This window comes from Myotis myotis, unplaced genomic scaffold (assembly GCF_014108235.1).
Source record: "Myotis myotis isolate mMyoMyo1 unplaced genomic scaffold, mMyoMyo1.p scaffold_m19_p_3, whole genome shotgun sequence".
NCBI classification, from domain to species: domain Eukaryota; kingdom Metazoa; phylum Chordata; class Mammalia; order Chiroptera; family Vespertilionidae; genus Myotis; species Myotis myotis.
The window spans coordinates 162,024,953-162,049,351 of record NW_023416335.1 but is presented as its reverse complement, the minus strand read 5'-3'; the positions used below and the strand labels follow the sequence as shown (position 1 = coordinate 162,049,351).

Below are 24,399 nucleotides of genomic sequence, written 5' to 3'. Positions count from 1 at the left end.
GCAAGCACACCCACAGACATAGATACAAAAGTGCTGCCCCAGACACTCCTTCCCCCTGGACCTGGACTCCCACGTGTATAAGAATGTCAGACATGCACAAAGCATATGTCTAGAGTGTGCATGCAGAGAAGCCCCATGGAAGTGAACAGACATCCACAAAGTGTTCCAAATACACACAGGCGTCCCCTTCCTCATCAGAGACAAATAAGGGGACAGGACTGTGATTTAGGGGTGGGGGTGGGGGAACTCAGGCCCAGGGTAACCATCCCCCCCCCCCCCCCCCCCCCCCCCCCCCCGGCTCTGGGCCTCACATGCCTACTGGAGTGAGGAGGAGAGGGGGGAGAAGGGCGGTCATGCCCCACTTGGCGTAGTTTCTCCACGGAAATGCGGTGTAGTGGCATGCGGCCAGGGAAACCAGCTAGGCCAGGCCCACCCTGGGGTCAAATACCTCAAGAACTGAGCTGATCTGTCACGGAGGGGAAAACACTGAGCTGATCTGTCACGCAGCGCCTGGAGGGGGCGTTAGGGAGTGCTTTTCTGGTTATCAGTAGTATTGGGGCGGGGGGTGCGCTGGGTGGGAGCTGACTCCTGGACTACAGCTTTTCTGTCCACCTCTTCCGCCAATCTTTGACGGCTTGATGGCCCTGCTCTGGCCTCAGGAGCGGATCTTCACTCACTCCCTTAGCCCCTACAAGAAGCCTTCCCTGGCTGGGTCCGGCTCGGACCGCTGTTTCCCACGGCTCTCTCGGGGACTACCGCCCTCTCACTCCGGACGGTTCTGGTTCAGACTGAAAGCCTGGCCCCTGCCGGGTGGGCGGTGCGGAGGGCGAGGGCGGAAGCGCGGCCCGGGGAAGGGCGGGGTGGGGGGGGCGCAGAGAAAGGTGGCCCGCGGCCAGCCCCGCCCCTACCTGTGTAAGCCGCTGGGCCGGCGCCTAGCGGATAAAAGCGGCCAGGTTTGTCCGAAGGTCAGCGAGTTTGGCTCCCTCTCGCCCACTGCTAAATCCAGCCCGGTGCCGCCAGCATGTCCACCCACTTCAGCTCCCAGGTCTTCAGCTCGCGCTCCGCCACCTTCCCGGGGCGCGGGGCGCAGGTGCGCCTGAGCTCGGCGCGCGCCGGCGGCTCCCGCAGCAGCAGCCTCTACGGCCTGGGAGCCCCGCGGCCGCGCGCGGCCATGCACTCCGCCTACGGGGGGCCGGTGGGCGCCGGCATCCACCAGGTCACCATCAATCAGAGCCTGCTGGCCCCGATGCAGGTGGACATTGACCCCTCCATCCAGCAGGTGCGCCAGGAGGAGCGTGAGCAGATCAAGATCCTCAACAACAAGTTCGCGTCCTTCATCGACAAGGTGAGCCGCTGCAACCTGCCGAGTACGCCACGCTCCAGGCTGCCGCGGCCACTCAGCCCTGACTGCGCGCGGGTTGGCGCTGGGAGAGCTAGCCTCCCTTTCCCCCAGTATCGGGAGCCCCAGGCCGGGGACAGGGGTGGCTCTCTTTCTGGGCCCCTTTCTCTGCGAGGGGGCTGTGTGGAGTCAGAAGTGGGGTAGGGGTGAAACGCCGTTCCCAGCTAGGGAGGTCCCCCTTAGCCCCTCTGTCTACCCTAAGGCAGATGCTGAAAATAAAGGGCTGGAGGGAGGTAGGGAGGCTCCCGCCACACCCACCACGCCCACCACGCCCTACCTGGTCCTCTAGCTGCCCTTTGGTGGTAGGAAGTGAATGAGGTTGGAACTGCCTTTGGAGACAGCCCATTTGGGGACAGGGAAGGGGAAGGGACATTTGGGAGGTGTTTTTCCAGAGGGGTGGGGCTGGGGTGGGAAGTGAGAGTTGGGGATGGAAGGGAGGGGGGCAGGCTTGACTGATGCCGGGCAAAGTGGGGCTGGACCCAAGAACTAAGGGCTAAGCCAGCTGGGCCCACTGACCAGGGTCTCCTCCCTCAGGTGTAGACCAGGCCTTCCCTCTCCTACCTCTCCACCTCCCCCGCCTCCAGTGCCCTCTTCTCCTTCACCATTCAGACCGTGCATGTCCTTCAGGCCCAAGTTCCTTCCCTGCTGTTGAGCTGCTCTGTCTCACTGTCCACAACCCCCATGTCCTGCTGCCCTGAGTTGCTGGTTCTGAGAAGGCTTGCTTTCCACTCCCAGTCATATTAGGTGCTCCTTAGGGCCCTTTTGGGCCCCAGGGCTGAGCACATAATAGATGCTCATTTTACATTGATGCCTGTAGCACTCTGTCCTGAGGCCTTGTTGGAGGAAAGGGAAAGGGGAGAGAGGATACTCAGGGAGGACAGGCAGGTCCCAGCCTGCAGGGAGGAGGCCATGAGGCCCAGGACACTGACAAGGAGAACCCCTTCAGAGAGGGAGGTGGAGAGTACCCATAATTCAGTGGGGTGCACAGGTGGGAAGAGACCTTAACTTTAGCACAGTGCCCAGACACCCTGGTGAACCAGGTACACTTGACCCCTGGGTCACAGTCTAAGACACTCGAGACTGAGAGTCCTGGAGAAGAGGCTTGTTCAGGGTTATTTTCCCAGAGGAGAGGGCCAAGGGCTGGGGGCCCAGGCTGGGGGAACAGCCAGTGGGAGTATGGGTTCTGCGGGGTGGCTGGGGACCATTCCAGTCCCACTGTGGGCAGCACCGTCTGCTCCTCATCAGTTTCCTCCTCCATTTCCATTCTAGGTGCGGTTTCTGGAGCAGCAGAACAAGCTGTTGGAGACCAAATGGGCTCTACTGCAGGAGCAGAAGTCGGTCAAGAGCAGCTGCGTCCCAGGCATCTTCGAAGCCTATATTGCTGGCCTGCGGAAGCAGCTTGAGGCCCTGCAGATGGATGGGAGTCGCTTGGAGATGGAGCTTCGGAGCACACAGGACGTGGTGGAAGACTTCAAGAATAAGTATTGGCTCCCAGTGTGAACTGTGGGGTATGAGGGTTCGGATGTGCACCCAGTCAGCTGGCCCTCTGCAAGTCCCCTCTGGGTTAGGGGTCAGAGGGTGAAGCTGCACAGTACAATAACCCTGAGTGGTCTTGACTAACACATTCCCTGCCTAGCCTAGTCCTTCTTTGTCCCTGAGGGCTGTTTCCAAGTCCTTCTGGTCTTTTTATCCTGAATTACTCCCAGGAAAATATCTCTGCCCAGCCCTGCCCTGCCCTTTCCTTTTGGGTGCCTGACCAAGACCCCAAGAGAGGGTAGGGCAGAAGGTATGACAGACGTGCTTCAAATTTGCACAACCCTCATTTCGTTCAGGTGAGAAATTAGAGACAAGAGAGTTCAGGGACTTGATCAAGATCATATAGCAGATCACTGGAGAGCTGGGACTTGAATTTTGGGCCCCTGGTTCCCTGGAGGAGAAATGGAACCAACTTGGTCTGGAAAGAAGCAAGGAGAGAGAATCATCATTGTGAGCTAGGAGAGAGGTTGCAGAGGCTGAGGGGTGGGTGTGATCAGGGCAGGAACCAGAAAGGGTGCTGTGAGAAGGGGCAGGGAGTCCAGGGTCCAGGAAGGCTGGGGATTTAGGGACAGGCCTTTGAGGTGTCCACTAAGTTTTCTCATTGAGTAGAAGCCAAAGCTTGAGGCTTGGGCTGCCCCACCCTTGCATGTCTGCACAGTGGGCATTGGGGTAGTGAGTGTGCTCTGTTCCCTGCCTGGGGGTGCATGACAAAGCCAGAGCAGGGCCACTGGCTCTGACTGGAAGTAGAACAAACAAAGGCCTCTGAGGAGAGTGCTCACCCCCTATTTCCCTAGGGCAACAGTCAACAGGATAAACCCCACAGCAGGTGGAACAGGCAGGTGCAAGGCAGGGAAGGCCTGGGGCAACCAGCGAGCCCCTTTTGTCTTATTTTTAGTGAGCTCCTTTGTTATGTGCATTTGAATTTGTGGGCACACATACTTGCCCTCACCCCAAAGCCCACAGAGCTTTCCTGTGGAGTCAGGCTGAGCTCCGGGCTGGGGCTGAAGGAGGCACAGGGAGGGCCCTGGGTGTTGCTGCCCAGAAGCTCCCATCTGCACGCTCTCAGGCCCAGCAGCGCTTGGCTTTGCCCAGGCAGGGTGGACAGAGCGCCTCAGGGATGTTTCCATAACTACTCATAGGGCCTGAGGGAGCGGGAGCATGAGAGTCGGGTTCCTGGAGGCTGTTTGCCTGCCCAAACATCCTGCTCCCCACCACAGTTGTTCCTGTTTCTGACCCTTTTTATTTACGTTTCCCAATAAATACTCGGGTAAGCCCACCTGCTCTCTTGCTCTGTGCCCTGCTTTGCTCATGTCCTCCGATGGATGGGGCTGGCTCTTTGGGACAAAGAGGGATGGGAGGGCGGAGGGGGACTGGGCCACCTAGTTGGGGCCTGGTTATTCCAGGAATGTATGCAGCCCCTTTCTGATTCCACAAGGTTCCTCCCTTTCAGGCCCCTCCATCCCCCACAGGGGGTAGGATCAGGTAGTGGTTAAGGCATGGGCCTGGAGTCAGACTGCCAGGTTTCAAATCTGGGCTTTGCCACTTGACAGCTTAGTGACTGGACAAATCACTCTGCCTGTCTGTGCCTCTGTTCCCTGCCCTGCTAATCTCGTACCATTGTTGTAAGATTGGTGTGGGGATTGCCCAGCTGGGTGGCTCAGTAGGTTGAGCATTGTCCCGTACACCAACAGAGTTGCATGCTTGGTTCCCTGTCAGGGCACAAATCTAGGTTGCGGGTTTGATCTTCAGCGCATGGATGTTTCTCTGTTTCCCTTCCCTTCCCTTCCCTTCCCTTCCCTTCCCTTCCCTTCCCTTCCCTTCCCTTCCCTCCCCTCCCCTCCCCTCCCCTCCCCTCCCCTCCCCTTCCCTTCCCTTCCCTCTCTCCCTTTAATAAAATCTCCTTGGGTGAAGATTTAAAAAAGTTTGTTGTGAGGATTAAATGAGCTAATGCATAGCTAGCATATAACAGTGTAGGCTCCATATGAAGCGGTCTGTAAGCATGGCTTTTATTCTTTGCTTTCTCCCAGCATATGCAGCCTTTGTCTTTTAGTTCACATGTTCCCTGCACCATCCCGCCACCCTCCCCCCCCCCCCCGCCCCCTCGCCTATCCCATGCCAAGACTCAAAGCCTTAGGAACCACCATATGGAAAAGTTGGGGGCATTGGCTGACACCTGTTTTTTCAGGGGGTCATTAAGGAGAGGGTGAGGGTGATGCAGGGTAGATTTTCACACCTGCATCTGAGGGAGTTGGAGGCAAACCTGCACCAACACCATGCCTTTCTCTTCTACTGCAGGTATGAAGAGGAAATTAACCGGCGCACAGCTGCTGAGAATGAGTTTGTGGTGCTGAAAAAGGTGAGGGGGGCAGATAGGAAGGATGGGGGATGTTGTCTGAACACAGGGGATAGGGGACCACATGGCCCTCTCACCTGAGCAACCAATAGAGACCTGTGACCAAGGTCTGCTCTAGGGACTAAAGAAGGGAATGATGGGCTTGGAGAAGGAGAGATCTGGAAGTCAGGCCACTATAGCATAGCCTGTCTTGTGTTTGTGTGCGCACATGCACTTGTGTGTGTGTGTGTGTATTTATTTGTGTGTGTCTGATTAGTCACTAGACTTGTTTCTGGGACTGGAGGGGTTAGAATTAATATCAAAGGATGAAAGTTAGAAGGGGAGATTCCAACACCAAATAAGGAAGTGTTCTAGCACAGTCAGAACATTTTAGTACAGACAAGGGTGGCACATGGCAGGCTGGAAATACCTGCTGAATGAATGGAATGGGCTGCCTCGAGGCAGAGTAAGTTCCTCATCCCTGGAGATGTGCAAGCCGAACTTGGAAGGTCTTAGAAATATCGTACAGGGGTTTGATTTAAGGTTCTGATTCAATGCATAGTCACTGAGCAGCTGAGTTTTCCAGGACCATCCACATACATGCAGCTGCCCCCCCCCCCCCCCATCCCCCAGTGCTGGGCCCTTGAAGATTCAGGGATGCACTATCCATAGGAGTTTAACCACGGGAAAGTGTGGCTAGAAGGGATCCAGACATCATTTGGACCTGTGGTGCTATCTGTGGCCCACCTGTGCCAGACCACCCATGCTGCTAGTTAAACACTCAGGCTGGAGATGTTCCATGTCTGAGAGTGGTGCCCTGGAGTCTGAATGGTTTTATGCTCTCTTATTTGACTGATCAGAAGTTGAGGCTCATAGTTAGTAGGTGGAAAGGATTTCCCCTGAGTGTCTAAACCACCAAAGCCTTTAGGAACAGGTAAAGTGTTGGGTTTGGGGCTTTAGACTGCTCTGGGCTGCCAGAACAGAGATAGTACCTCCGGTCCTGGGGCTTTCATGGAGATTTCAATCATGCAGCCTGGGAGAATCGAGTAGAGGAAACTTCATCCGTGGGCATGTCAGGCAGCTGGAGAAACTGTATGCTTCTTGGTAGGGCAGTGGTGTTGGCCCTGTAGGTTGGGCAGTGCTAGCTGACTCCCACCCCTGCTAAATGGTCTGTGTACTTCTCACCACTTCTCCCAGGATGTGGATGTTGCCTACATGAGCAAAGTGGAGTTGGAAGCCAAGGTGAATGCCCTGAATGAGGACATCGACTTCCTCAGGACCTTCTATGAGATGGTGAGAACCTCAGGAGTGGGAGACATGTCATGTCCTACATGTCCTAACCAGGGGGCCATCTGGTCCACCCCCACCTCTGGGCTAGTCTGGTGTGAGTTGACTGTGTGGGGTACCTTTATCCTTTTTGGACTTAGGAATCTCAATGGACGGGGAGTTCGGGAGGAGCTGGCCTTATCAGAGAAGATTGGTAGGGTCCATCAGGATTGGCCTTTCAGAGACATGGAATGACCATTTTTCTGGAAGTGGGATAGGGAGGGCTGAAGGAGCTAGGAGGATGTCAAGGGATCCCAGGCTGTGATGGAGTTCAGTGGTGGGCTGGGTGGGACAGGCCAGGGAGCTGAAATCAGGAGAGATGAATACCTGAGAGTTTCCACCCAGAGGAACTGGGTGAGGCTGCCCACCAACTGGCCACTCTGTTCACCCTCCCACCTCATTCTTTCCTACTCACTCTTGCCCTGTGCTGGGCTTCCAGCTCTTTCCCTCATGGGACCTAAAATCCTTTCCACTGCCATCTGTGTGAGGCTCTGGCCTTAGGCAGAGGGCAGGGTGGCTAGTCATCTGGCAGGACTGGTCTGAGACATAATTTCATGTTAACCTACATACAGTTCTCATTTCTCATTTCAGTCTAGTCTGTGCCTGAATATTCAGCCTCCATTAGGCCCTTAGAGTGAATTTCCATGTGTTAATTTCAGGGGATGGATCCTTGAGGCTTTCTTTAGGCATTTTTAATCTTAGTGCAGGTATTCATATATCTGTCACATGATTATATATATACATATATATATCTGTGTGTATTATATATGTATACATAATTATGTTCTTCTCATTATGAAATAGGTACTCATTGCAAAAAATCCAGAAAATTAAATAAAGCATAAAATTGAAAACAGGTCACCTATACCTGCTCTTATCATCTTGGTATCTACTTTTCCAGACATTTTTTGTGCATATATACATATAGAGATATAGAAATATATCCTATATAATAAAAGAGAAACATGCAAATTAACCGTCCCTCTGCTATGCTCAAGCCACGCCCACCAGCCAATCAGGAGTGAGTATGCAAATTAACCCAACTAAGATGGCGGCAGCTACAGAGCTGGAGCGAGCAGGAGGCTTGGGTTGCCCCTGGCAATGGAGGAAGCCAAGCTTTCCGCCTGTCTTGGCTGGCCCTTGGTTCCGCTCAAGGCTACAAAGTTTCAATTTTAGAAAATAAATAAATCCCAGAAAAAAAGAAAAAGAATAAAAGGAGAGGCTGGGAGCTTGGGTTGCCAGGGGGCGTGGCCAGACTGAAAACAGCCATTAGCCCCTTACCCAGGCTGGCCAGGCACCCCAGTGGGACCCCCACCCTGAACTGGGACACCCTTCAGGGCAAACCAGCCAGCCCCCACCCATGCACCAGGCCTCTATCCTATATAATAAAATTGTAATATGTAAATTGACCCTAACAGCAGAATGACTGGGAATGACTGGTCACTATGGCACACATTGACTACCAGGGGGCAGACGCTCAATGTAGGAGCTGCCCCCTGGTGGTCAGTGCGCTCCCACAGGAGGAGATCTGCTCAGCCGTAAGCCAGGCTGATGGCTGCCAGCACAGCGGTGGTGGCGGGAGCCTCTCCCACCTCCTCAGCAGTGCTGAGGATGTCTGACTGTAGCTTAGGCCTGCTCCCCACTGGCAACTGTACATCCCCCAAGAGCTACTGGGCTGCCAGAGGGATGTCTGACTGCCAGCTTAGGCCCAATCCCCCAGGGAGCGAGCCTAACCAGCAGGTGGACATCCCCCGAGGGGTCCCAGACTGCGAGAGGGCACAGGCCGGGCTGAGGGACCACCCCAAGTGCACAAATTTTTAAGTATTTTAATAAAAACAGAACCATACTTTTTCCATATAACAGTATGTCACGGGTACATTTTCCTGTTTGTAAACACAGCCATGTCATCAGATTTAGAAGCTGCAGAGTGCTTTGTTATAGACCATGGTTTATTTTACTCACCCCCTAGTGCTCCCCTCCAGAGTAGAGCTCACGCCTGGCAGCGCCTCATGGCAGGAGCCGTCACAGCCCACCACACCCTGTCAGACGCTTAGTTGAGAAGTTGCTAAGGGGCTCTTCAGGGAGCCAGGGTGGGTGGAACTATTTAGCAGATGGTGGCCTGTACCTTCTTCCTGCCTGGTGACTCACACCCACTCTGGCCTCTTCTCCCTTTTTCTTTCCCTGGTGTGTGGGGATTCCCAGGATGGGCATGGGTGTGTCATGCCCCAGGTCCCCATGTTCTGTTTGGTCCCTACAGGAGCTGTCAGAGCTGCGGTCCCAGATCTCTGACACGTCTGTGGTGCTGTCCATGGACAACAGCCGCTCCCTGGACCTGGACAGCATCATCGCGGAGGTCAAGACCCAGTACGAGGAGATGGCCAACCGCAGCCGGGCTGAGGCCGAGACCGCGTACCAGACCAAGGTGTGCAGCCACTGGGGACACATTTCCTCCTCCTGCAGGGTCCTTGGTGGCAGTTTTCCTTACTCACTTGGTTTCAAGCCTTTAGGGCCTGGCCCTGCTGTTCTGGCAGGACGCCGTGTAAGTCTGTGGTGCTCGCCAGCGTCCTGGGAAAAAGAGGATTGCAAAGGACAGGCCCTGCCCTGATGCAGGAGCAGGGCAGAGGAAGTGGACATGGTTTAATAATTTTAATAGTTAAAATGTGGCAAGTATTCATAGTGTTAGGCAGTGTTTCAGATGTTTTAACCTGTATTGACTCATTTAAATCACAGAACAGCCCTATTAGGTAGGCACTGTATTATCCCCATTTTACAGATGAGGAAACTGAAGCACAGAAAGGTTTAGTAATTTGCCTAACTCCACACAGCTGACAGATGGAAAAGCAGGGTCCTAGGCTGCAGACCAGGCACTGTAGGGAGGCGGTACAGCTGACTGTGAAGGTGCTGAGGGAATGGGTCGGGGTTCCGGGGGAGGGAGCCTGAGGCAGGGGTTAAAGCAGCACAGAAGGCTGTCTCTGCAGGGATAGGGAGTCATCCATGGTGCACAGGTGAGAATACAGGTACGCCCACAAGGAGACCTGGGCTCAGATTTGCTGTGTGATCCTTGAGCAGTGCCTTCATTCTCTGGGATTCACTCTCCTCATCTGTGTAATGGGTGGTGCTGAGGAGGGGGATGCATGATAGGTTGGGACCTCAGACTTCCAGGGATCCTCCAGCACTGTGATGTGATGCGGATGGGCAGAGCCTCAGGATCAGTGGGGTGGGCCCCGGGAGCCATCCTGGTCCTCTCTGTCTCGTCTGGGAGGAAACTGAGCCTCTGAGCCACCCACTGCCCTATGTCGGCCTCTTGGCATTGGGTGAAGGTTGCCGGGAGTCAGACTTTCCCTCCTTGGGAAGATAAGCTGAGAGGGTTTGCCATTCAGAATCTTGGGCCTTCCTTGGGTGGGGAGAGGGACGAGTTGCCTGTAATCATTGCTCACACCTTGTCATACTTCTCTGTGTGGCTGTTCCAGTTAGAGACCCTGCAGGCCCAGGCCGGAAAGCATGGGGCGGACCTCCGGAACACCCGGAATGAGATTGCGGAGATGAACCGGGCCATGCAGAGGCTGCAGGCTGAGATTGACAACATCAAGAACCAGGTGGGCACAAACCTTCCTCCTTGCTCCTCCCTATTTGTTAGGGTGTGTGCAGGGCAACCAGCTGACAGTGAGGAGAAGGAGGCTGGTGGAGCGGGGGGAGGGGGGGCGGGGGGGCAGTGTCAGCCTGCCCCTGCCTCCCACCCACTGCCCAACCCGGGCCTGGCTGAGGCTGGTGCAGCTCAGGCCCACTTGTGAGAGCTCCAGGACGGAATATTCTTGGCCAGCTTTAGGCTCGGGCCAAAGGGAGACGAGGAGCCTAGCTGGGCATAGAGCCTGTGGAAGAAGCCTTGGGCTGGCTGGCCAGAGAGGAACCACCATTTGTTACCATCTTGGTATGAGCACTCTCCTTGCACCCAGCTGTGGGTGCAGTATGCGTGCCTGGGAGCTCACAGTGGTGGAGGGTGGGGGGTGGAGGACAGTGGCCAGGAGAAGTCCTTACTGTGGCTCACAGGCTCCGTCTCAATCCTGACCTCACTTTCCACCACTCCCTCGCTGGCTATGCTCCGGCCACACTAGCCCGCTTCCTGTACCTTGCATTTATTGCCAGGCATCTTCATGCTTCAGGGCCTTTGCACTTGGTGTTGCCTCTACCTGGAATGTGGTTCTCCCAGCTCCATACATGGCTGCCCCTTTCCTATCCCTGGGGTTTAGAACAAGAGATCTCAGGGATGGCTTTTTCAACTACCTATGAGCAGTCTGTCCGAATGAAGCACCTGTCACTCTCTGAAATGTTCTGTCTCATTAATTATATATTGACTGTCCCCCACATCCACTGGAATATAAAAAATGCTGCCTTAGAGCAGGGGCCCCATTTGTATGGTTCACTGCTCCTCCCTTCCCAGCACCTGGCACAGCCACAGAGGTGGGAGGGGCAGCTAAACCTGAGCAGGTGTCTGCAGCGGGGAGGGAGGGAAGGTGACCAGTGCAGCAGCTTCAGAGAGCTAACTTCCAGAGGAGCTGGGAGGATAGGATGTGGGGGTGGTTTGCCCAGAAATGTCTTCCTCTCGGAGCCCTGCAGGCCTGTTGACATGAGGGCGGAGGCCTCTGGCACAGATGCAGGGCCATGAGTCACCGGTGAAGCGGGCCAGCTTCCAGGCCAGTGGGGGAGGCACAGCATAACGAATGGCGGCTGCCCAAACCCTGCAGCTTATGCTGCATCCGGGTCTCCTCTCACACTATAGGGCAGAACCAGGCCCCAGAGTTGGGGTGTCTGCCACCATCAAGGGGCCCAGAGGTAGTGGGGTGGGCCTCGCCAAGGGGGCACCAGTGTGACAGGTAAGGGCACTGACAGGTGAGTGAGGGGCAGAGAGTGTCAGAGGGCCTCCTGGGGAGGATTGGGGGGCTGGGCAGAGGGCAGAGTGCATGAGCTAAGGAGAGGGGATTTGGGGACAGACAGTGGTGGGCGAGAAGGAAAGAGAAGGAGCACTGGTTAGGGCCTGGGATGGTGGCCCTCTCGCTGACAAGATGAGGCCTGACGCTAGATAGACTCCTCCACAAGCAGAGGGAACGCCATAGCTCGGCAGGAAGTGGCAGCTATTGCTCAGGTCCATCATGAAACTGATCACCCCTCCCGAACCTGGGGGCTCCAAGCAGTGTGTCTGCTCCAAGTCCTGCTCCCGGCCTGTTCCAAACTGCTTCCAGTTTTGAAGGTGGTTTTGGTTCTATCCGCCGCCTGACATTTGGGAATTTAACTAGGATCCCATAGCTTTGGAGGTCCTCCAGCCACGGGGAGCTGGGCATTTGCGAATCGTATTAGGATTTATTAATAATAATAATCCTAATAGCATTTGTTAAGTGCATGCTCTCTACTGGACACCACCCAGTTTGTATATTACTTCATTTAATGCTCACAATGTCCTTATGAGGTAGACACCAGGATTATTGCTATTTTAGAGAAGAGGAGACTTTGGCTTAGAAAGGTTGATTCATCCAAGATCACATAGCTCGTAAGTGGCAGAGACAGAATTAGAACCTAGGTATTGGGTATCAGAACCCATGTTTTTAACCCCTGGGATCCTCTGGTGCTTGGGGAAGTAGGCTGGTGCCAGTGAAGCCCAGTTGGCCAGCAAGTTGCCCAGGTGCTCACCTCAGGATGGGGAGGCAGGAAGGCAGTGACTGGTGAGACCTGCCCCCACCTCACAGCTCCTCTATTGCCCACAGCGTGCCAAGTTGGAGGCTGCCATTGCTGAGGCTGAGGACCGTGGGGAGATGGCACTCAAGGATGCACGTGCCAAGCAGGAGGAACTGGAGGCTGCCCTGCAGCGAGCCAGGCAGGACATGGCCCGGCAGCTCCGGGAGTACCAGGAGCTCATGAACATCAAGCTGGCCTTGGACATCGAGATTGCCACCTACCGCAAGCTGCTGGAGGGCGAGGAGGGCCGGTGAGGTCACAGAAACTGAGAAAGGGATCCTTCTGGGGCTCAGTAGGGCCTGGGGCTTGACCTTTATCCATAGAGAAGCATGTCCTATGCACCCTCTTATGCAGGGCACTGGAGGTGGGAGTGCAGGGGGTACAGCTGAGGCCCACTTCTTTGCCCCTGAGATGACCTAGAAGGAAAGACCATGTGGTGTAAAGCTCATTGGAGAAGTTGAAGTAATGACTTCATGTAGGTGGCCATTAACAGGGCCATCTTATTTGATCCTTAGAACACATTCAGGTAAACAGGTCAGGTATTGTTAATACAGAGAGAAGCTGTGGTTCAGTTTTATTAACTGAGGGGACAGGGTTGGTGTGCAGTCAAGCTCTGCTGATTCCTGGTTTAAGCATCTTCTATAACCCCAGGCTGCTTCTCACTATGTAAAGTGCTAAGTCATGAGGTATTGACTGAATGTGCTGGAGGAGTTCATTTCTCCCTGTCCCCAGAGATATTTTCATACTTACCTGCAGCCTGAGAGGGGGCTGGGAGGGGTTGATATTGGTCTATTTATTTATTTTTATTGATTCCAGAGAGGAAGGGAGAGGAAGAGAGAGAAGCATTGATTGGCTGCCTCCTGCATGCCCCACACTGGGAATCAAGCCCCCAACCCAGGCATGTGCCCTGACCGGGAATGGAACCGTGACCTCCTGGTTCATAGGTCGATACTCAACCACTGAGCCATGCCAGCTGGGCTGGGCTGGGTTAGTCTTATAGGGCATTCTTCATGAAAGACATGGAATATATATCCATGAAGTTGGGCCTTCCTTCTCACCTTGATGGGTTGGTTGATTCATTCAGTCACTAGATAGGCTTTAGAGTATGTCTTGGGGGAAGGTCAGGATTTGAAGAGGGTGAGAAGGAACAATGTAAGCAAAGCCCTGGAAGTAGAACTCATCATGGCTTGGCCTACAGAGATAGGTAATATGTAAGACATATTTCTGCCTTCGGGGAACTTGCAGAGGGGTAGAGGAGACAAGACATCTGCAAAGGAAGCGCTCAGAGACTAGTAACTTGGACCTGTAAAATGCTGAGTTTACAAAGGGCCTTTCCTTTTCTGAGCGTTATTCTGGAGGGCTGGGGAGAGAAGATGGGGAGTGAATGGAGTAGAGAGGAAGGAGGTGAGGTGGGTGACCTCTCTCCACCTCTTGAGGACGTGGAGATAGACACCTTATTTTTATCCCTTAATCCAGGGTGAGGAACCTTTTTTTCTGCCAAGGGCCATTTGGATGTTTATAACATCATTCATGGGCCAGCAAAATTATGAACTTAAAAATTAGTATGCTATAATTGGTCAAACATTTAATTAACTCACCCCAACGCCTTGGCAGGGCCAGACCAAATGATTTCACAGGCCTTATATGGCCCGTGGGCCACCGGTCCCCACCCCATCTTAATCCCTCAGCCCTTCCCAGGGGCAGGTCTAGGGTTAGAAACTCATCCACTCACCCAATTTGGGGAGGCCTTTAGTTAAGAATACAAAGTTACAAATATAAAATTAGGCACAAAGCAAATATTTATTTAGGACCAGAAAAGGGTGACAGGGTGAAGAAAAGAAAAATCGTGCAGATCACTAGAGCCCAAGGTATTTAGGTTCCCCTTTGAGTTCTTTAGGAATTGAATTCTTATATGGAATTGTTGCCTGATTTCAACCATGCTTTCCCCTCACTCCCCAACTGCCAGTAATGCCCAGCACTTGCAGGGACCATTTTAACAAGGGACCTGGAAGCTTCCTAGCATACCTATCTCTTGCCCTTGGCCTTTGCTCTGCCCCCTGGACTTGGGGCTGCTGAGGCCAGGTGGCTCCCTCACTCCCTCCGCAAAGGCGAGGTGTCCCCTCCTCCCCGCAGAGTACACTCATTCCCAAGGCCAAGGGCTTGTGTGTCACAGAGCAAACACACCCAGCTGTCTTGGCGGATTTTTAATTTCCAGTGCAAGACGGTGCTTCAGCTCCACTGGCTGCTTCAAGTCACCCCACCTACCTCCCCATTCCCTGCTCAGTCCCTGTTGGAGCTGCATTCACTCAGTCAACAATACACTAATTATTTTAACACATAGTAATGACTACCTGCCAGACCTCATGCAGGGACTGGAGACACAGTAATCAGTCAGCTACAGCCCACTTTGAGGATTTTATGGTCTGGTTAGGGGAGGCAGCTGTCTATGTAATAATAAGAGAAGCTACCATTTACCTAATCCTGTGTGCCCAGAGCTTTAGGTACACTGTGCCATTGAACTCTGGCAAACCACCCTGTGAGGTTGGTACTGAGTGAGGCCCTCTTTGTAGATGAGGAAATGGAGGCCCTAAGACATTCCCAAGGTCATGTCGCCAGTAGGTACGAGGGCCTAAGTGAACCCTGCACCCCACTCCTCCTTGCTCATTTTGCAGCAAGGCTGAAGGAAGGCTGGAAGTGTGGGGCAGAGGACAGAATACCAGTCCTGTGTGGGGCCTGGACAGAGGGGCCTGGGAGTGCCTCCTCCAGGGCTGAGGGAAGGGCTGCTCTCACAGGTCTCTCCTCTGCCCCCAGGTTGACCGGAGATGGAGTGGGAGCCCTAAATATCTGTAAGTCCTTGGCTTCAGCCCACCCCTTGTGCTCTCCAGACTGGGTGGGGCCTATAGGATGGCATGTGGGCCTGAGGGCCGGGACTTGTGGGGATCTGGAGCCTGCCTCCTTCCCTTCAGTAGCTTCAAGCAGGTGCCCTAGAGCTGCCTCAGCAGCCCAGGGAAGCCTTGCAGGGGGCACCCCACCCCGCACTGTCCGAGGCTCCTTCTGGGTTGGCCCATGGTGGGTAGGGTGGGAAAGGGAGGTGATGGTGGAGGGGGAGAAGGGGCAGCCCAGCAGGAGGGTGGGTGGAGTGAAAGGATGGGCCCTGGGTGGTGGGCCCATGCTGACGGAGTCTTCTCTCTTCTTTCCCAGCTGTGATGAATACCACCGGTGGTGGTGGCAGCGGACTGACCTACAGGGGAACCAGTGGTGGCAGCGGACTGGCCTTCGGGGGAACCATTGGTGGCAGTGGGCTAGCCTTTGGGGGGACCATGGGCAGCAATGCCCTGAGATTCTCAAGTGGAACCCAAAAGGCCTATTCCATGAGGACCACATCTGGCACTCGCAGGAGTGTCCTCAACTGAGCCCCAGGTGTGGGGACACCCACATCCCTTCCCCCCCAGAGTCGTAAGAGATTCCCACCCTGGTCCCATCCCTGGCCCCAAGACTGCAAAGCTGTCTACAGAATGATGTGAGAACAGCTTCCAATAAACAGTCTCTTTCTGAGCCTGGGTGAGCCCATGGCCAGCACCTGGTATCCTGGCTGCATTTGGCTGGCAGAGAAGGGGGTGAGGAGGGAGGAGCCCTCGAGCGGGTCTACTCTGGTAACTGGAAGCCTCTTGTGCAGGAGAATGGGGGCGCTGCTCTAAGGAACTCTTATGGAATGTGAAGCCTTGGCCCTCTCCCAGGGCTGGGCCAGTTCCAGCTCTTCTCCTGAAGAAGCCCAGACACCTCAGGGAAGTTCTGGCTCTGCCAGGAAGGGGGCAGCCGAGTCCTCCACTGCTGAGGGTGGGGCCGTGTGCCCCTCCCCCCTGCACTTGCTGCCAGAGGACATGCCTCAGGCTGTTTCTGGCTGGAACAGCCAACTCTCAGACTGGCTGCCCTCAGCCCTTCCTGGTGCTTTGTCTGCCAGGCCCTGGACTGTGTGTGTTTGGGTCTAGGATTCTGTGGGGGACAGGTAGGGGGTGGGGTTGGCAGTGGGAGGAAGTCTTAGTGTGTGTGTGTGTGTGTGGGGGGGGGACGGGCGGGGGTAAGGTGAGGAGGCCAACAGAGTCTGGGTCCCCGGTAGTGGCTCTGTGCCCAAGTCAGTGGGGTGAGGGATGGTCTGTGTATTGAACCCCCGAGGGAGCATCTGTGTTAAGTCTGTGCTTGATGGGGCATCTGTGTGTCAGGTCTCTGACTCGGGGTCTGTGTAACTGTGAGTGTGGGGTGTCTTTGTGGCCTGTGCTTGGGACATCCATCCAGGATGGACAGCAGCACATCGATGGGTAGTGGGGAGGAGGTGGGAGGTCTCTCTGAGACCCTCTGGGAGTGGTGGTGGTGGTATGTGTGTGGGATGGGGTCTACCCAGGGAGCGTTGGTTTATGGGGGAAGGGGAAGTCTGTATATCCGATCCCATGGTCAGGAACTTTACCATGTTGAGGTGGGGGCGTCTTGGGGGAGTGGAGGGAGTGGATCATGGGTGTCTCAGCAGCATGGGGTCCCACGCAAGGTGTCATGGGAGCCAGCACCCCATCCTTGCTAAAGCTCCTCCCTGTTGCCCTTCTCACTTCCCTTCCAGCTCCTCTGTGTGCCTGGGTTTTGGGGCTGCCAGCCAATGCCCCTGCACCCTTCAGGATGTAGGAGTGTGGCACCCTGGGTAGAGTGCCCCAGAGACAGCCCACCCTGCCTCTCTGGCTGAGAACAGCTCCCCTGTTGCCTCCATTGGGGGTGAAAACCGGGTGGGAAGCCCACATGTGGAAGCACAGATGCGCAGGGAGTCTCTAGCCATTACTTATGACCCCTGAGCTTTATTGGAAACATGGAGACCAAGCATGCGGGAAAGGGAGCGAGAGCACAGGCAGCCGAAGAAAGCTGTTCCCTGGGAGATGCACCTCAGCCATTGTGCACAGGTTTAGAGGGCAGGGGAGGCACAGCACCAGCAGCACTTCCACACCAGACCCGCCCCAGGGCCAACCCACCCCTTAGAAGCCACAGGAGTCCAAGTTCCCAGGGCAGCCAGTCAGGATTGGACCTTTGCCCAGGGTTTCGAGAAAACCAGTCATTCAGACTTTTGGGGATGGGGAGAATTACCAAGACACACCAGCACGGAGAGCTGACCTCCCTGGAAGAAATGAAGAGACAAGCAGTGGGGGGTAGGAGGTGCGAGAAATGAAGGCAGCAGTGTGGACAGGGCAGGGATGCTTCCCGAAGCTCTTCCAGCTCAAGTCCAGGCTCTCCCAGAGCACCGGGCTGGGGCTGGGGCCGGCGGCTGGAGTTGGGCCGGCTCGCTTGCAAAGCGGTGTGTGTACAAAGACTGAGGCACTAGGCAAACCGCACCAGGCGGCCACTGCCACAGCTCTGCCCGCAGGGCGCGCACATTCCAGTGTTCACCGCTAGGTTCCCGCTGCAGGGGGCACTGCAGGCGCTGCCGGTCACGGGCCTGGAGCCTGACACGCAGAGGTCCCCGCAGACAACGCCACCCCGGGAGCTGCTGACACCTGCGGGTGGAGGACAGGGCTTAGTCCCTGTGCCAGATGGTGGCCAGCGGTCCTGCTTGCTGACCAGAGCCCACTTCTCTTGTTCAGAGGCCCCCCCCCCCCCCCCCGCCCCTCATTCTTATTCCTGGCTTCCGCCTCACACCTGGGCACTCCTGTAGTCTAACCTCAAGGATGGATCCTTGATAAACTGTTAGCCCAGGCCCCTCTATCGGCAGAAATAGCTACTAAAGTGATCTCCATCATTCACTGCTGCATTCCTCTCCTTCCTTCCAGGGTCTTTAAATTGTGGTTGTATATTTGTAAATAAAATTTTATTGGAACCCAGCCAGACCTGTTTATTAAGTATTGCTTATGGCTGTGGTTACTTTCACATTATAATGACAGATTTGAGTAGTTGAGACAGAAACTGCATGGCCCTCTGTCTAAAATATTTACTATGTGGCCCTTTAAGAAAAAGTCTGCCCTACAAGAACCCCAAGTCCTTATATTGGAACCCACAGTATAGATTACTTACAGACATTTATAGCGCCAATCCCTTCACACAACCTGTGGGGAGAGCAAAGAGACAAAAACTAAGTGGGGAGAGCAAAGCTTGCAAATTCCCTTCTCAAGTAATCTCGATGCAAATTCGATGAAAGCAGCAAGCAAACATGTTCCTGGCTCTAAGCACAGTTTGGGGAGATTGAAGAGGCATCCTTCCCACAGGTGTGAGCCTCACCTCTGCTCCTCGCCCTCCAGCAGGCGCCTGTAGGTGGCGATCTCGATGTCCAGGCCCAGCTTGGAGTTCATGACCTCCTGGTACTCCTTGAGCAGGCAGGCCATGTCCTGCTTGGCCTTCTGCAGGGCGGCCTCCAACTCGGCCAGCTTGCAGCGGGCATCGCTGACGGCTGTCTCGCCCTGCTCCTCTGACTGCTTCACTGCGACCTCCAGCTTGGTGTTCTGGAAGGCACGGTGGGGTGGGGGTGGGGGGTTTACTAAGGCTCCTGTTCTGGATTTGGGGTCAGAGGCCAGGCATCCAATGATCATTGACTGTCAGGAAGAAGGGGCCTCACCCATTTGGGAGCTCAGGGGTTGCAAATTAATGCTGCCAGGAAGGTTGGCACAGTGTCTTTAATTTTGGAAATGTAACACAAAAATCCAAATTCCTGGCTTCTCTTGAAAAATATCTAAGGCTCTGGGCCCACTGGCCCTGCATTTCCATGAGGCCTGCCTCAGTTGGATCTGATTAGCTCTATCCTTTGTGCTTTCTAGTTTACCACACTCTAGTGCTTTCAGCACAGCCTACTCCACGCCTTTACTAACCTCTGGGACATCTGAGTGTGTGATCGCTGACCTAGACCAATGGGCCACAGAGGTGAAATGGTTTACCCCAAATCATGTGGTAATTAGAGGCAGGGCTGGTTTGAGAGCCCCAGTTACCTGCCCCTCAGACCAGTGCTATTTCTCCTGCCCCTTTATGTCCCTAAGACCAAGAGAATCCTGGTCATTCCATTCTCCTCCATACTGCTCCCCCCATACTCTCCCCTCTCATCTCCGTTCAGTGGAATGGAGAGCAATTTCCATGGAAGAGATTCAGCTAATGTGTGCTGTTTGTTCCTTTTCCCACACTTTGGCAAGGTGTCAACCCCGAGTGCCCCTGCTGCGGGCTTAACCCCTTCTCTTGCTACACTGAGGGGTAGGCCAGGCTCCTGTACCTGGCACTTGGCGTTCTCGACCTCGGCGGTCAGCCTCTGGACCATGCGGTTCAGCTCGTTGATCTCCTCCTTAGTGCGGCGCAGGGTCTCCCCGTGACGGATCACTGTGGCCTTCATCTCCTCGCACTGGGGGGAAGCAGAGATGCTCCTGAGACACGGATATGTCATTCCACTGAGCCCCACAGCTTGCACATTGGCCACCCCAGCTGCCTGCCCTTCCCTTGCCCTTTTAGCATCCCTCCTGCTAGGGTGCTGGGAAGGGGGCACGGGGCACTCACCTTGCTGCGGTACCAGGACTCGGCCTCGGCCCGGCTGCGGCTGGCGATGTCGTCATACTGAGCCTTGATCTCGGCAATGACGCAGTCCATGTTCAGGTCCCGGCTGTTGTCCATCTTGACGACGACCGAGGTGTCTGAGATGTGGGCGTGGAGGACACGGATCTCCTGTGGGGCAGGGGAGTGGGAAGAGCTTCTTTGACCAGAGCCCTGCGCTCGCGGTGTCCCCCTCATGGTCCTTCCCCGTTCCCTCCCTCTGCTTCCTCCAAGACTCACTGTCTGAAGGCCCAGTCTCTAAGCTGCCCCCTCAACCTGGGGCCTCTAAATGCACCTCAGACCCAGAGTCCACGGCTGAGAGGAGCCTTGCTGCTCTGCTGTTCTGCGCTCCCTCTCACCTCCTCATACAGTCGCCGCAGGAAGTCAATCTCCTGGGTCAGGGCCTCCGCGTTGGCCTCCAGGTCTGATTTGCGCAGGTAGGCGCAGTCCACGTCCTAAAGGGCAGCGAGTAGCACAGGAGTCTCACTGGGAAGACCACACAGAGCTCTTCCCACCAGGGAGGGCACCCTCCCTGCAGACCCTCCTCAGCTGCTCAGCCCAGTGCCTGGTTTCATGGCCTTGGTGACGTCCTTTATGCAGGTAGAGGGGTCAGGAGCAGGTTTGGGTAAAGGAGGGAGACCCTGAGGTTTCCAGGCACTTCCTCTGGTACCCACTGGGATGATGCCTCCAGGATCCACATCTTGTACCATCACTAAAACTTAGGATCTAGTGTAAAATGGGTCAATTCTACCGATGCCCTACCAATCTCTGCTCTGGAATCTCATGGAAAGAAATATAGATCTCTTGTCAAAGAAGAGGTCTCAGGGATCAATTCTGCTTCTTTCAAGCATGTGTGACTCAGGGCAAGACCCAGGACTTCTGTGCCTCAGTTTCCTCACAGTGACCCTTGCCTTCCTCATATGGAGGTGGTTGGAAGGACCTGGTGAGAGTCTACACAATGGCACTTGTGCTGAGTCAAGTCTAAGAGGTGAGGCACAGCAGCACTGTTTACGCCTTTCCCAACTGTGGCTGGTCTGAGGATTTACTCTAGCCTTAGTGTGCTTTTTCATTCACAAATGTTTATTGAGTGCCTACTCTCTGCCAGGCACAGGGCAGAAGGAGGTGGGGAGCCACTGGCCAGGTGGGAGTTACCACAGATAGAGGAGATTGCCCTGCCTGAAGTAGGCGGAGTGCCCTGGTGTCCAGGGCCACCCAGGGAGCATTAGGGCATTTGGGGAAAAGAATAGAGGAGAGGTTGGGCTATGTGATTCTGGGGGTGTCGCTCAGCCTCTCTGAATTACAGAAAGCTCCCTCCTGCCTCTGCCCTTGGTTCTGAGTTGTGGGAAGAGCATTCTGGGGTCACTCACCTTCTTTAGAACTACAAATTCATTCTCAGCAGTGGCCCTCAGTGCCACCTCCTCTTCATACCTGGGACAAAGCATAGGTTCAGTGTCTAAAAGTTCAATAGGCTGGGATTTGAAGAGGAAAAAAAAAAGTAAATTAGGGCCTACACAAACAGACTCCAGGAACTGGGTCATTTGGAGGTGATCATAGAATCGAAGTGTTGGACTAGAAAGGACCTTGTCCATCCCTTTCCTCTTGGTACTCGAACCAACCCCTGTCACCCAATGCTCTTACTGATTCAGGAATTCTCACTCATGTTGTGGGCCAGGGTGGGTGCCATGCACATCTTCCTAGGCCTTCTCTCTGCTTCTGGATTGTAACTCCAAAGGGGGCAGGAACCCTGCCCTCGTCTGGTATCCCCCTTACTGCTCTTCCTTCCTTTCTTACCCCTCTGTCACCTCAGGGCCCAACACAACACCTGGAACATAGAGTACATGTTCAACAAATGCTTGATAAATTAATGAAGTAAGCATGTAATAATGAGGTAACTGGAGCAGCTCAGACTCTCCAATGTTTCAATTCCCACCCCAGAAAAAAAAAGCCCCACAAACTTCCTGTCACTGCCTTCTTCCTTGTGGAAAGTTCTTGTGGTCTAACCGAGAGCTACCCGGCTCTGACTTAATCCAGTTCCTTTCTCCAAAACTTCCTCCCTGATGCACTCACTTCTTCTTGTAGCCCTCCATCACCTCCTGCACGTGGTTGAGCTCTGAGGCCAGCCTCCCGCTGTCGGCCTCCACACACTCGGCCTCGCGCCTCAGCGTCTCGATGTAGCCCTCAAACAGCGGCTCCAGGTTGCTCTCGCAGCACTTGCGGTTCTGGTAGTACTGCCACTTGGTCTCCAGCAGCTTGTTCTGCTGTTCCAGGAAGCGCACCTGCCATTTGGGGTGGGAGCAAAGTCAGTGGGAGGAGCCGATATCCCCAGCCCTCCTCAGAGAGCAGGCAGGGTCAGACAGAACTGGCAGCGCCCATGTTGTGCAGAGGCAAGAGGTGGCCGCCATGGACCCTGCTGGGCTCTCCTGGGCGCAGAGGCACGAGAGTCCTTGCTTCATGATTGCTTGTTCAGGCCTGAGCGAGGGTCTGTCTAGGTGGCCCTGGATGGAATGAGTGAGAAGCTGAGGGCATATGTGCTGTGCTGGATTACAGTTGGGCTGGGGGGACAAGGAGGGGTGGAGGGTAGTGACAGGTAGGGAAGGCTTCCTGGAGGAAAGGATGTAGAGCAGGGGTTGGAGGGATACAGGAGGACGAAAGCCTTTCACTCCAAGCTCCTCCAGGGCAGGGCCTATGGCTCCTTTAGCTATGTCCTCAGTGGCAGCCTGGGGCTGGGTGAGCAGTTGTTTGAATGGATGGTCAAGGTGGGGAGGCCTTCCTAGCTGGGGAGGTCAGAAGGGCAGACTCTCACCTGGGGAGCTGGAGAGAGGCTGGGCTGGAGTCCTGCTCTGCCACCCACTCTTGGTGGGCCCTTGGGCAGGCCCCTTGCCCTATATCCCTGTCTCCTTTGAATTCTGTTTGCACTCAAAGGGCTGGACTGGGAGTGGCAGCAATTCTCAAATATGAGCCCTTTGCTGGCTGTCTTCAAAATGTTGCCATCCCCTTGTGTGATTTCATTCATGATGTATCTATAAATGAATTTTCTTAACATTTACACTTAAATGAGATTAAAGGAGTAACTTTATATTATCACCATAGTTGTAAAACCATTATCACTATGCATTCATAAAAGGAAACCATAAAACATAAATTGTAGCTGAAACTGTTGCCCAAGAAAGTTCTGAACCTCAAGGCTTGCTCTCTTTATCAAAGTGGGAGAGTAGCAAGTATTGGAGGGATGCTAAAGACACACTAGTATTAGCACCCAATGAAGATTTTCTCCATTTAACCTAAAGGACTGAAAAACTCGTGAAAGGAGATGAATTTTCTCATCAGGTGCTATTTAATGCTTTACTGTATTAACTAAAAGTATCACATAAAATATCAGCACTCCTGCCCTGGTTGGGTGGCTCAGTTGGTTGGAACGTCATCCAGTACACCATAAAGGTTCTGGGTTTGATTCCCATCAGGGCACATACCTAGGTTTCAGGTTCCATCCCCATCCGGGCATGTACAGGAGGCAACTGATCAATGTTGCTCCTCCACATCTCTCTCTCTCTCTCTCTCTCTCTCTCTCTCTCTCTCTCTCTCTCTCTCTCTCTCTCATTGGATAGATATATCACCCATTTCTAAAGAGGCAGCTTGGGAATCACAGGTCCTCCCAGGAGTTCCAGGATCAGGAAGGATGTGCTCAAGAACACCCAAACCTTCTATGTGGGTACCCTGCCTGCCTGGACAGAGGTTGTCTGCAATAACATTGCTATCAAATCAGGAGCCCCTGCCCAATACACAGCTCTCTGTCAATGTGATCCGTCTCCATCAGATGTGGTCCATCTCCTCCGTCAGACTGGGAGCTCACCAGAACCACATCCCTCCTGCCCCTGACTCCTCTCCAGTGCCCAGCCCAGCAACGGACACCCACCTTGTCGATGAAGGCAGCGAACCTGCTGTTGAGACACTTGATCTGCTCCTTCTCCTCATGCTTCACGCACTGCGCGTTGGGGTCGATCTCCAGGTTGAGGGGCGTGAGGAGGCTCTCATTGACGGACACGGTGGTGATGCAGGGTGGGCTGGGCCCGCACACGCCGCCTGAGCGGTATCCGAAGCTGCGTCCACAGGAGCCAGAGCGGAAGGTGCCGCAGACGCTCTGGCTGCCAAAGCCCCCTGTGAGGCCGCGGTAGCAGGAGACCCCGCGGTAGGGGGCGGCGGTGATGCAGCAGCGGCCGGGCCGGGGCCCGCAGGCGGAGGCGCAGCTGAAGGCGCGGACCCCGCAGGGGCCGCCAAGGCGGGTGGAGAAGCAGGACATGGTGCGGCGGCGGTGGCGGCAGTGAAGGGCACTGAACCCCGAAGTCGGCGTGGAGTCTTATATCGCTGCCCGCTGGCCCGGGGAGGGAGCGCGCAGCCAGCGCATTTATGAGCTTGGAGGTCGGCCCTGGTGCCCAGTCCCGCTGGGAATCAAAGCGGGCCGGCCGCCTGGCTGCCTCCATAAAACAGCGTTCGCCCCCTCGCCCGGCTTTATGGGGCCCAGAAGTGCCCGGTCAGCTCCGCCCGCCCT

At 54.8% G+C, this 24,399-nt stretch overlaps 2 protein-coding genes across 3 annotated transcripts; one reads left to right on the top strand and one right to left on the bottom strand.

Annotated features, from left to right (window-relative positions):
* The first annotated feature begins 1,021 nt into the window (after window positions 1–1,021).
* On the top strand, window positions 1,022–15,906 carry KRT7 (keratin 7). 2 transcript variants are annotated; one of them, XM_036299732.1, is made up of 9 exons: window positions 1,022–1,345; window positions 2,669–2,880; window positions 5,231–5,291; window positions 6,465–6,560; window positions 8,851–9,015; window positions 10,064–10,189; window positions 12,350–12,570; window positions 15,132–15,166; window positions 15,522–15,906. In XM_036299732.1, exons 1-9 carry the CDS (start codon window positions 1,022–1,024, stop codon window positions 15,731–15,733), a joined length of 1,452 nt encoding a protein of 483 aa, XP_036155625.1. In that variant the 3' UTR covers window positions 15,734–15,906. The 2 variants fall into 2 exon arrangements, with proteins under 2 accessions (XP_036155625.1, XP_036155624.1); XM_036299731.1 differs by lacking the exon at window positions 15,132–15,166.
* Window positions 15,907–16,370: 464 nt separating this feature from the next.
* LOC118651030 (keratin, type II cuticular Hb1-like) lies at window positions 16,371–24,172 on the bottom strand. Its single transcript, XM_036299733.1, has 9 exons — window positions 23,767–24,172; window positions 21,921–22,129; window positions 21,221–21,281; window positions 20,213–20,308; window positions 19,821–19,985; window positions 19,543–19,668; window positions 18,567–18,787; window positions 18,363–18,394; window positions 16,371–17,848 (listed from the first exon to the last, which is right to left on the bottom strand). Exons 1-9 carry the CDS (start codon window positions 24,148–24,150, stop codon window positions 17,673–17,675), a joined length of 1,470 nt encoding a protein of 489 aa, XP_036155626.1. The 5' UTR covers window positions 24,151–24,172; the 3' UTR covers window positions 16,371–17,672.
* Between the last annotated feature and the right edge of the window lie 227 nt (window positions 24,173–24,399).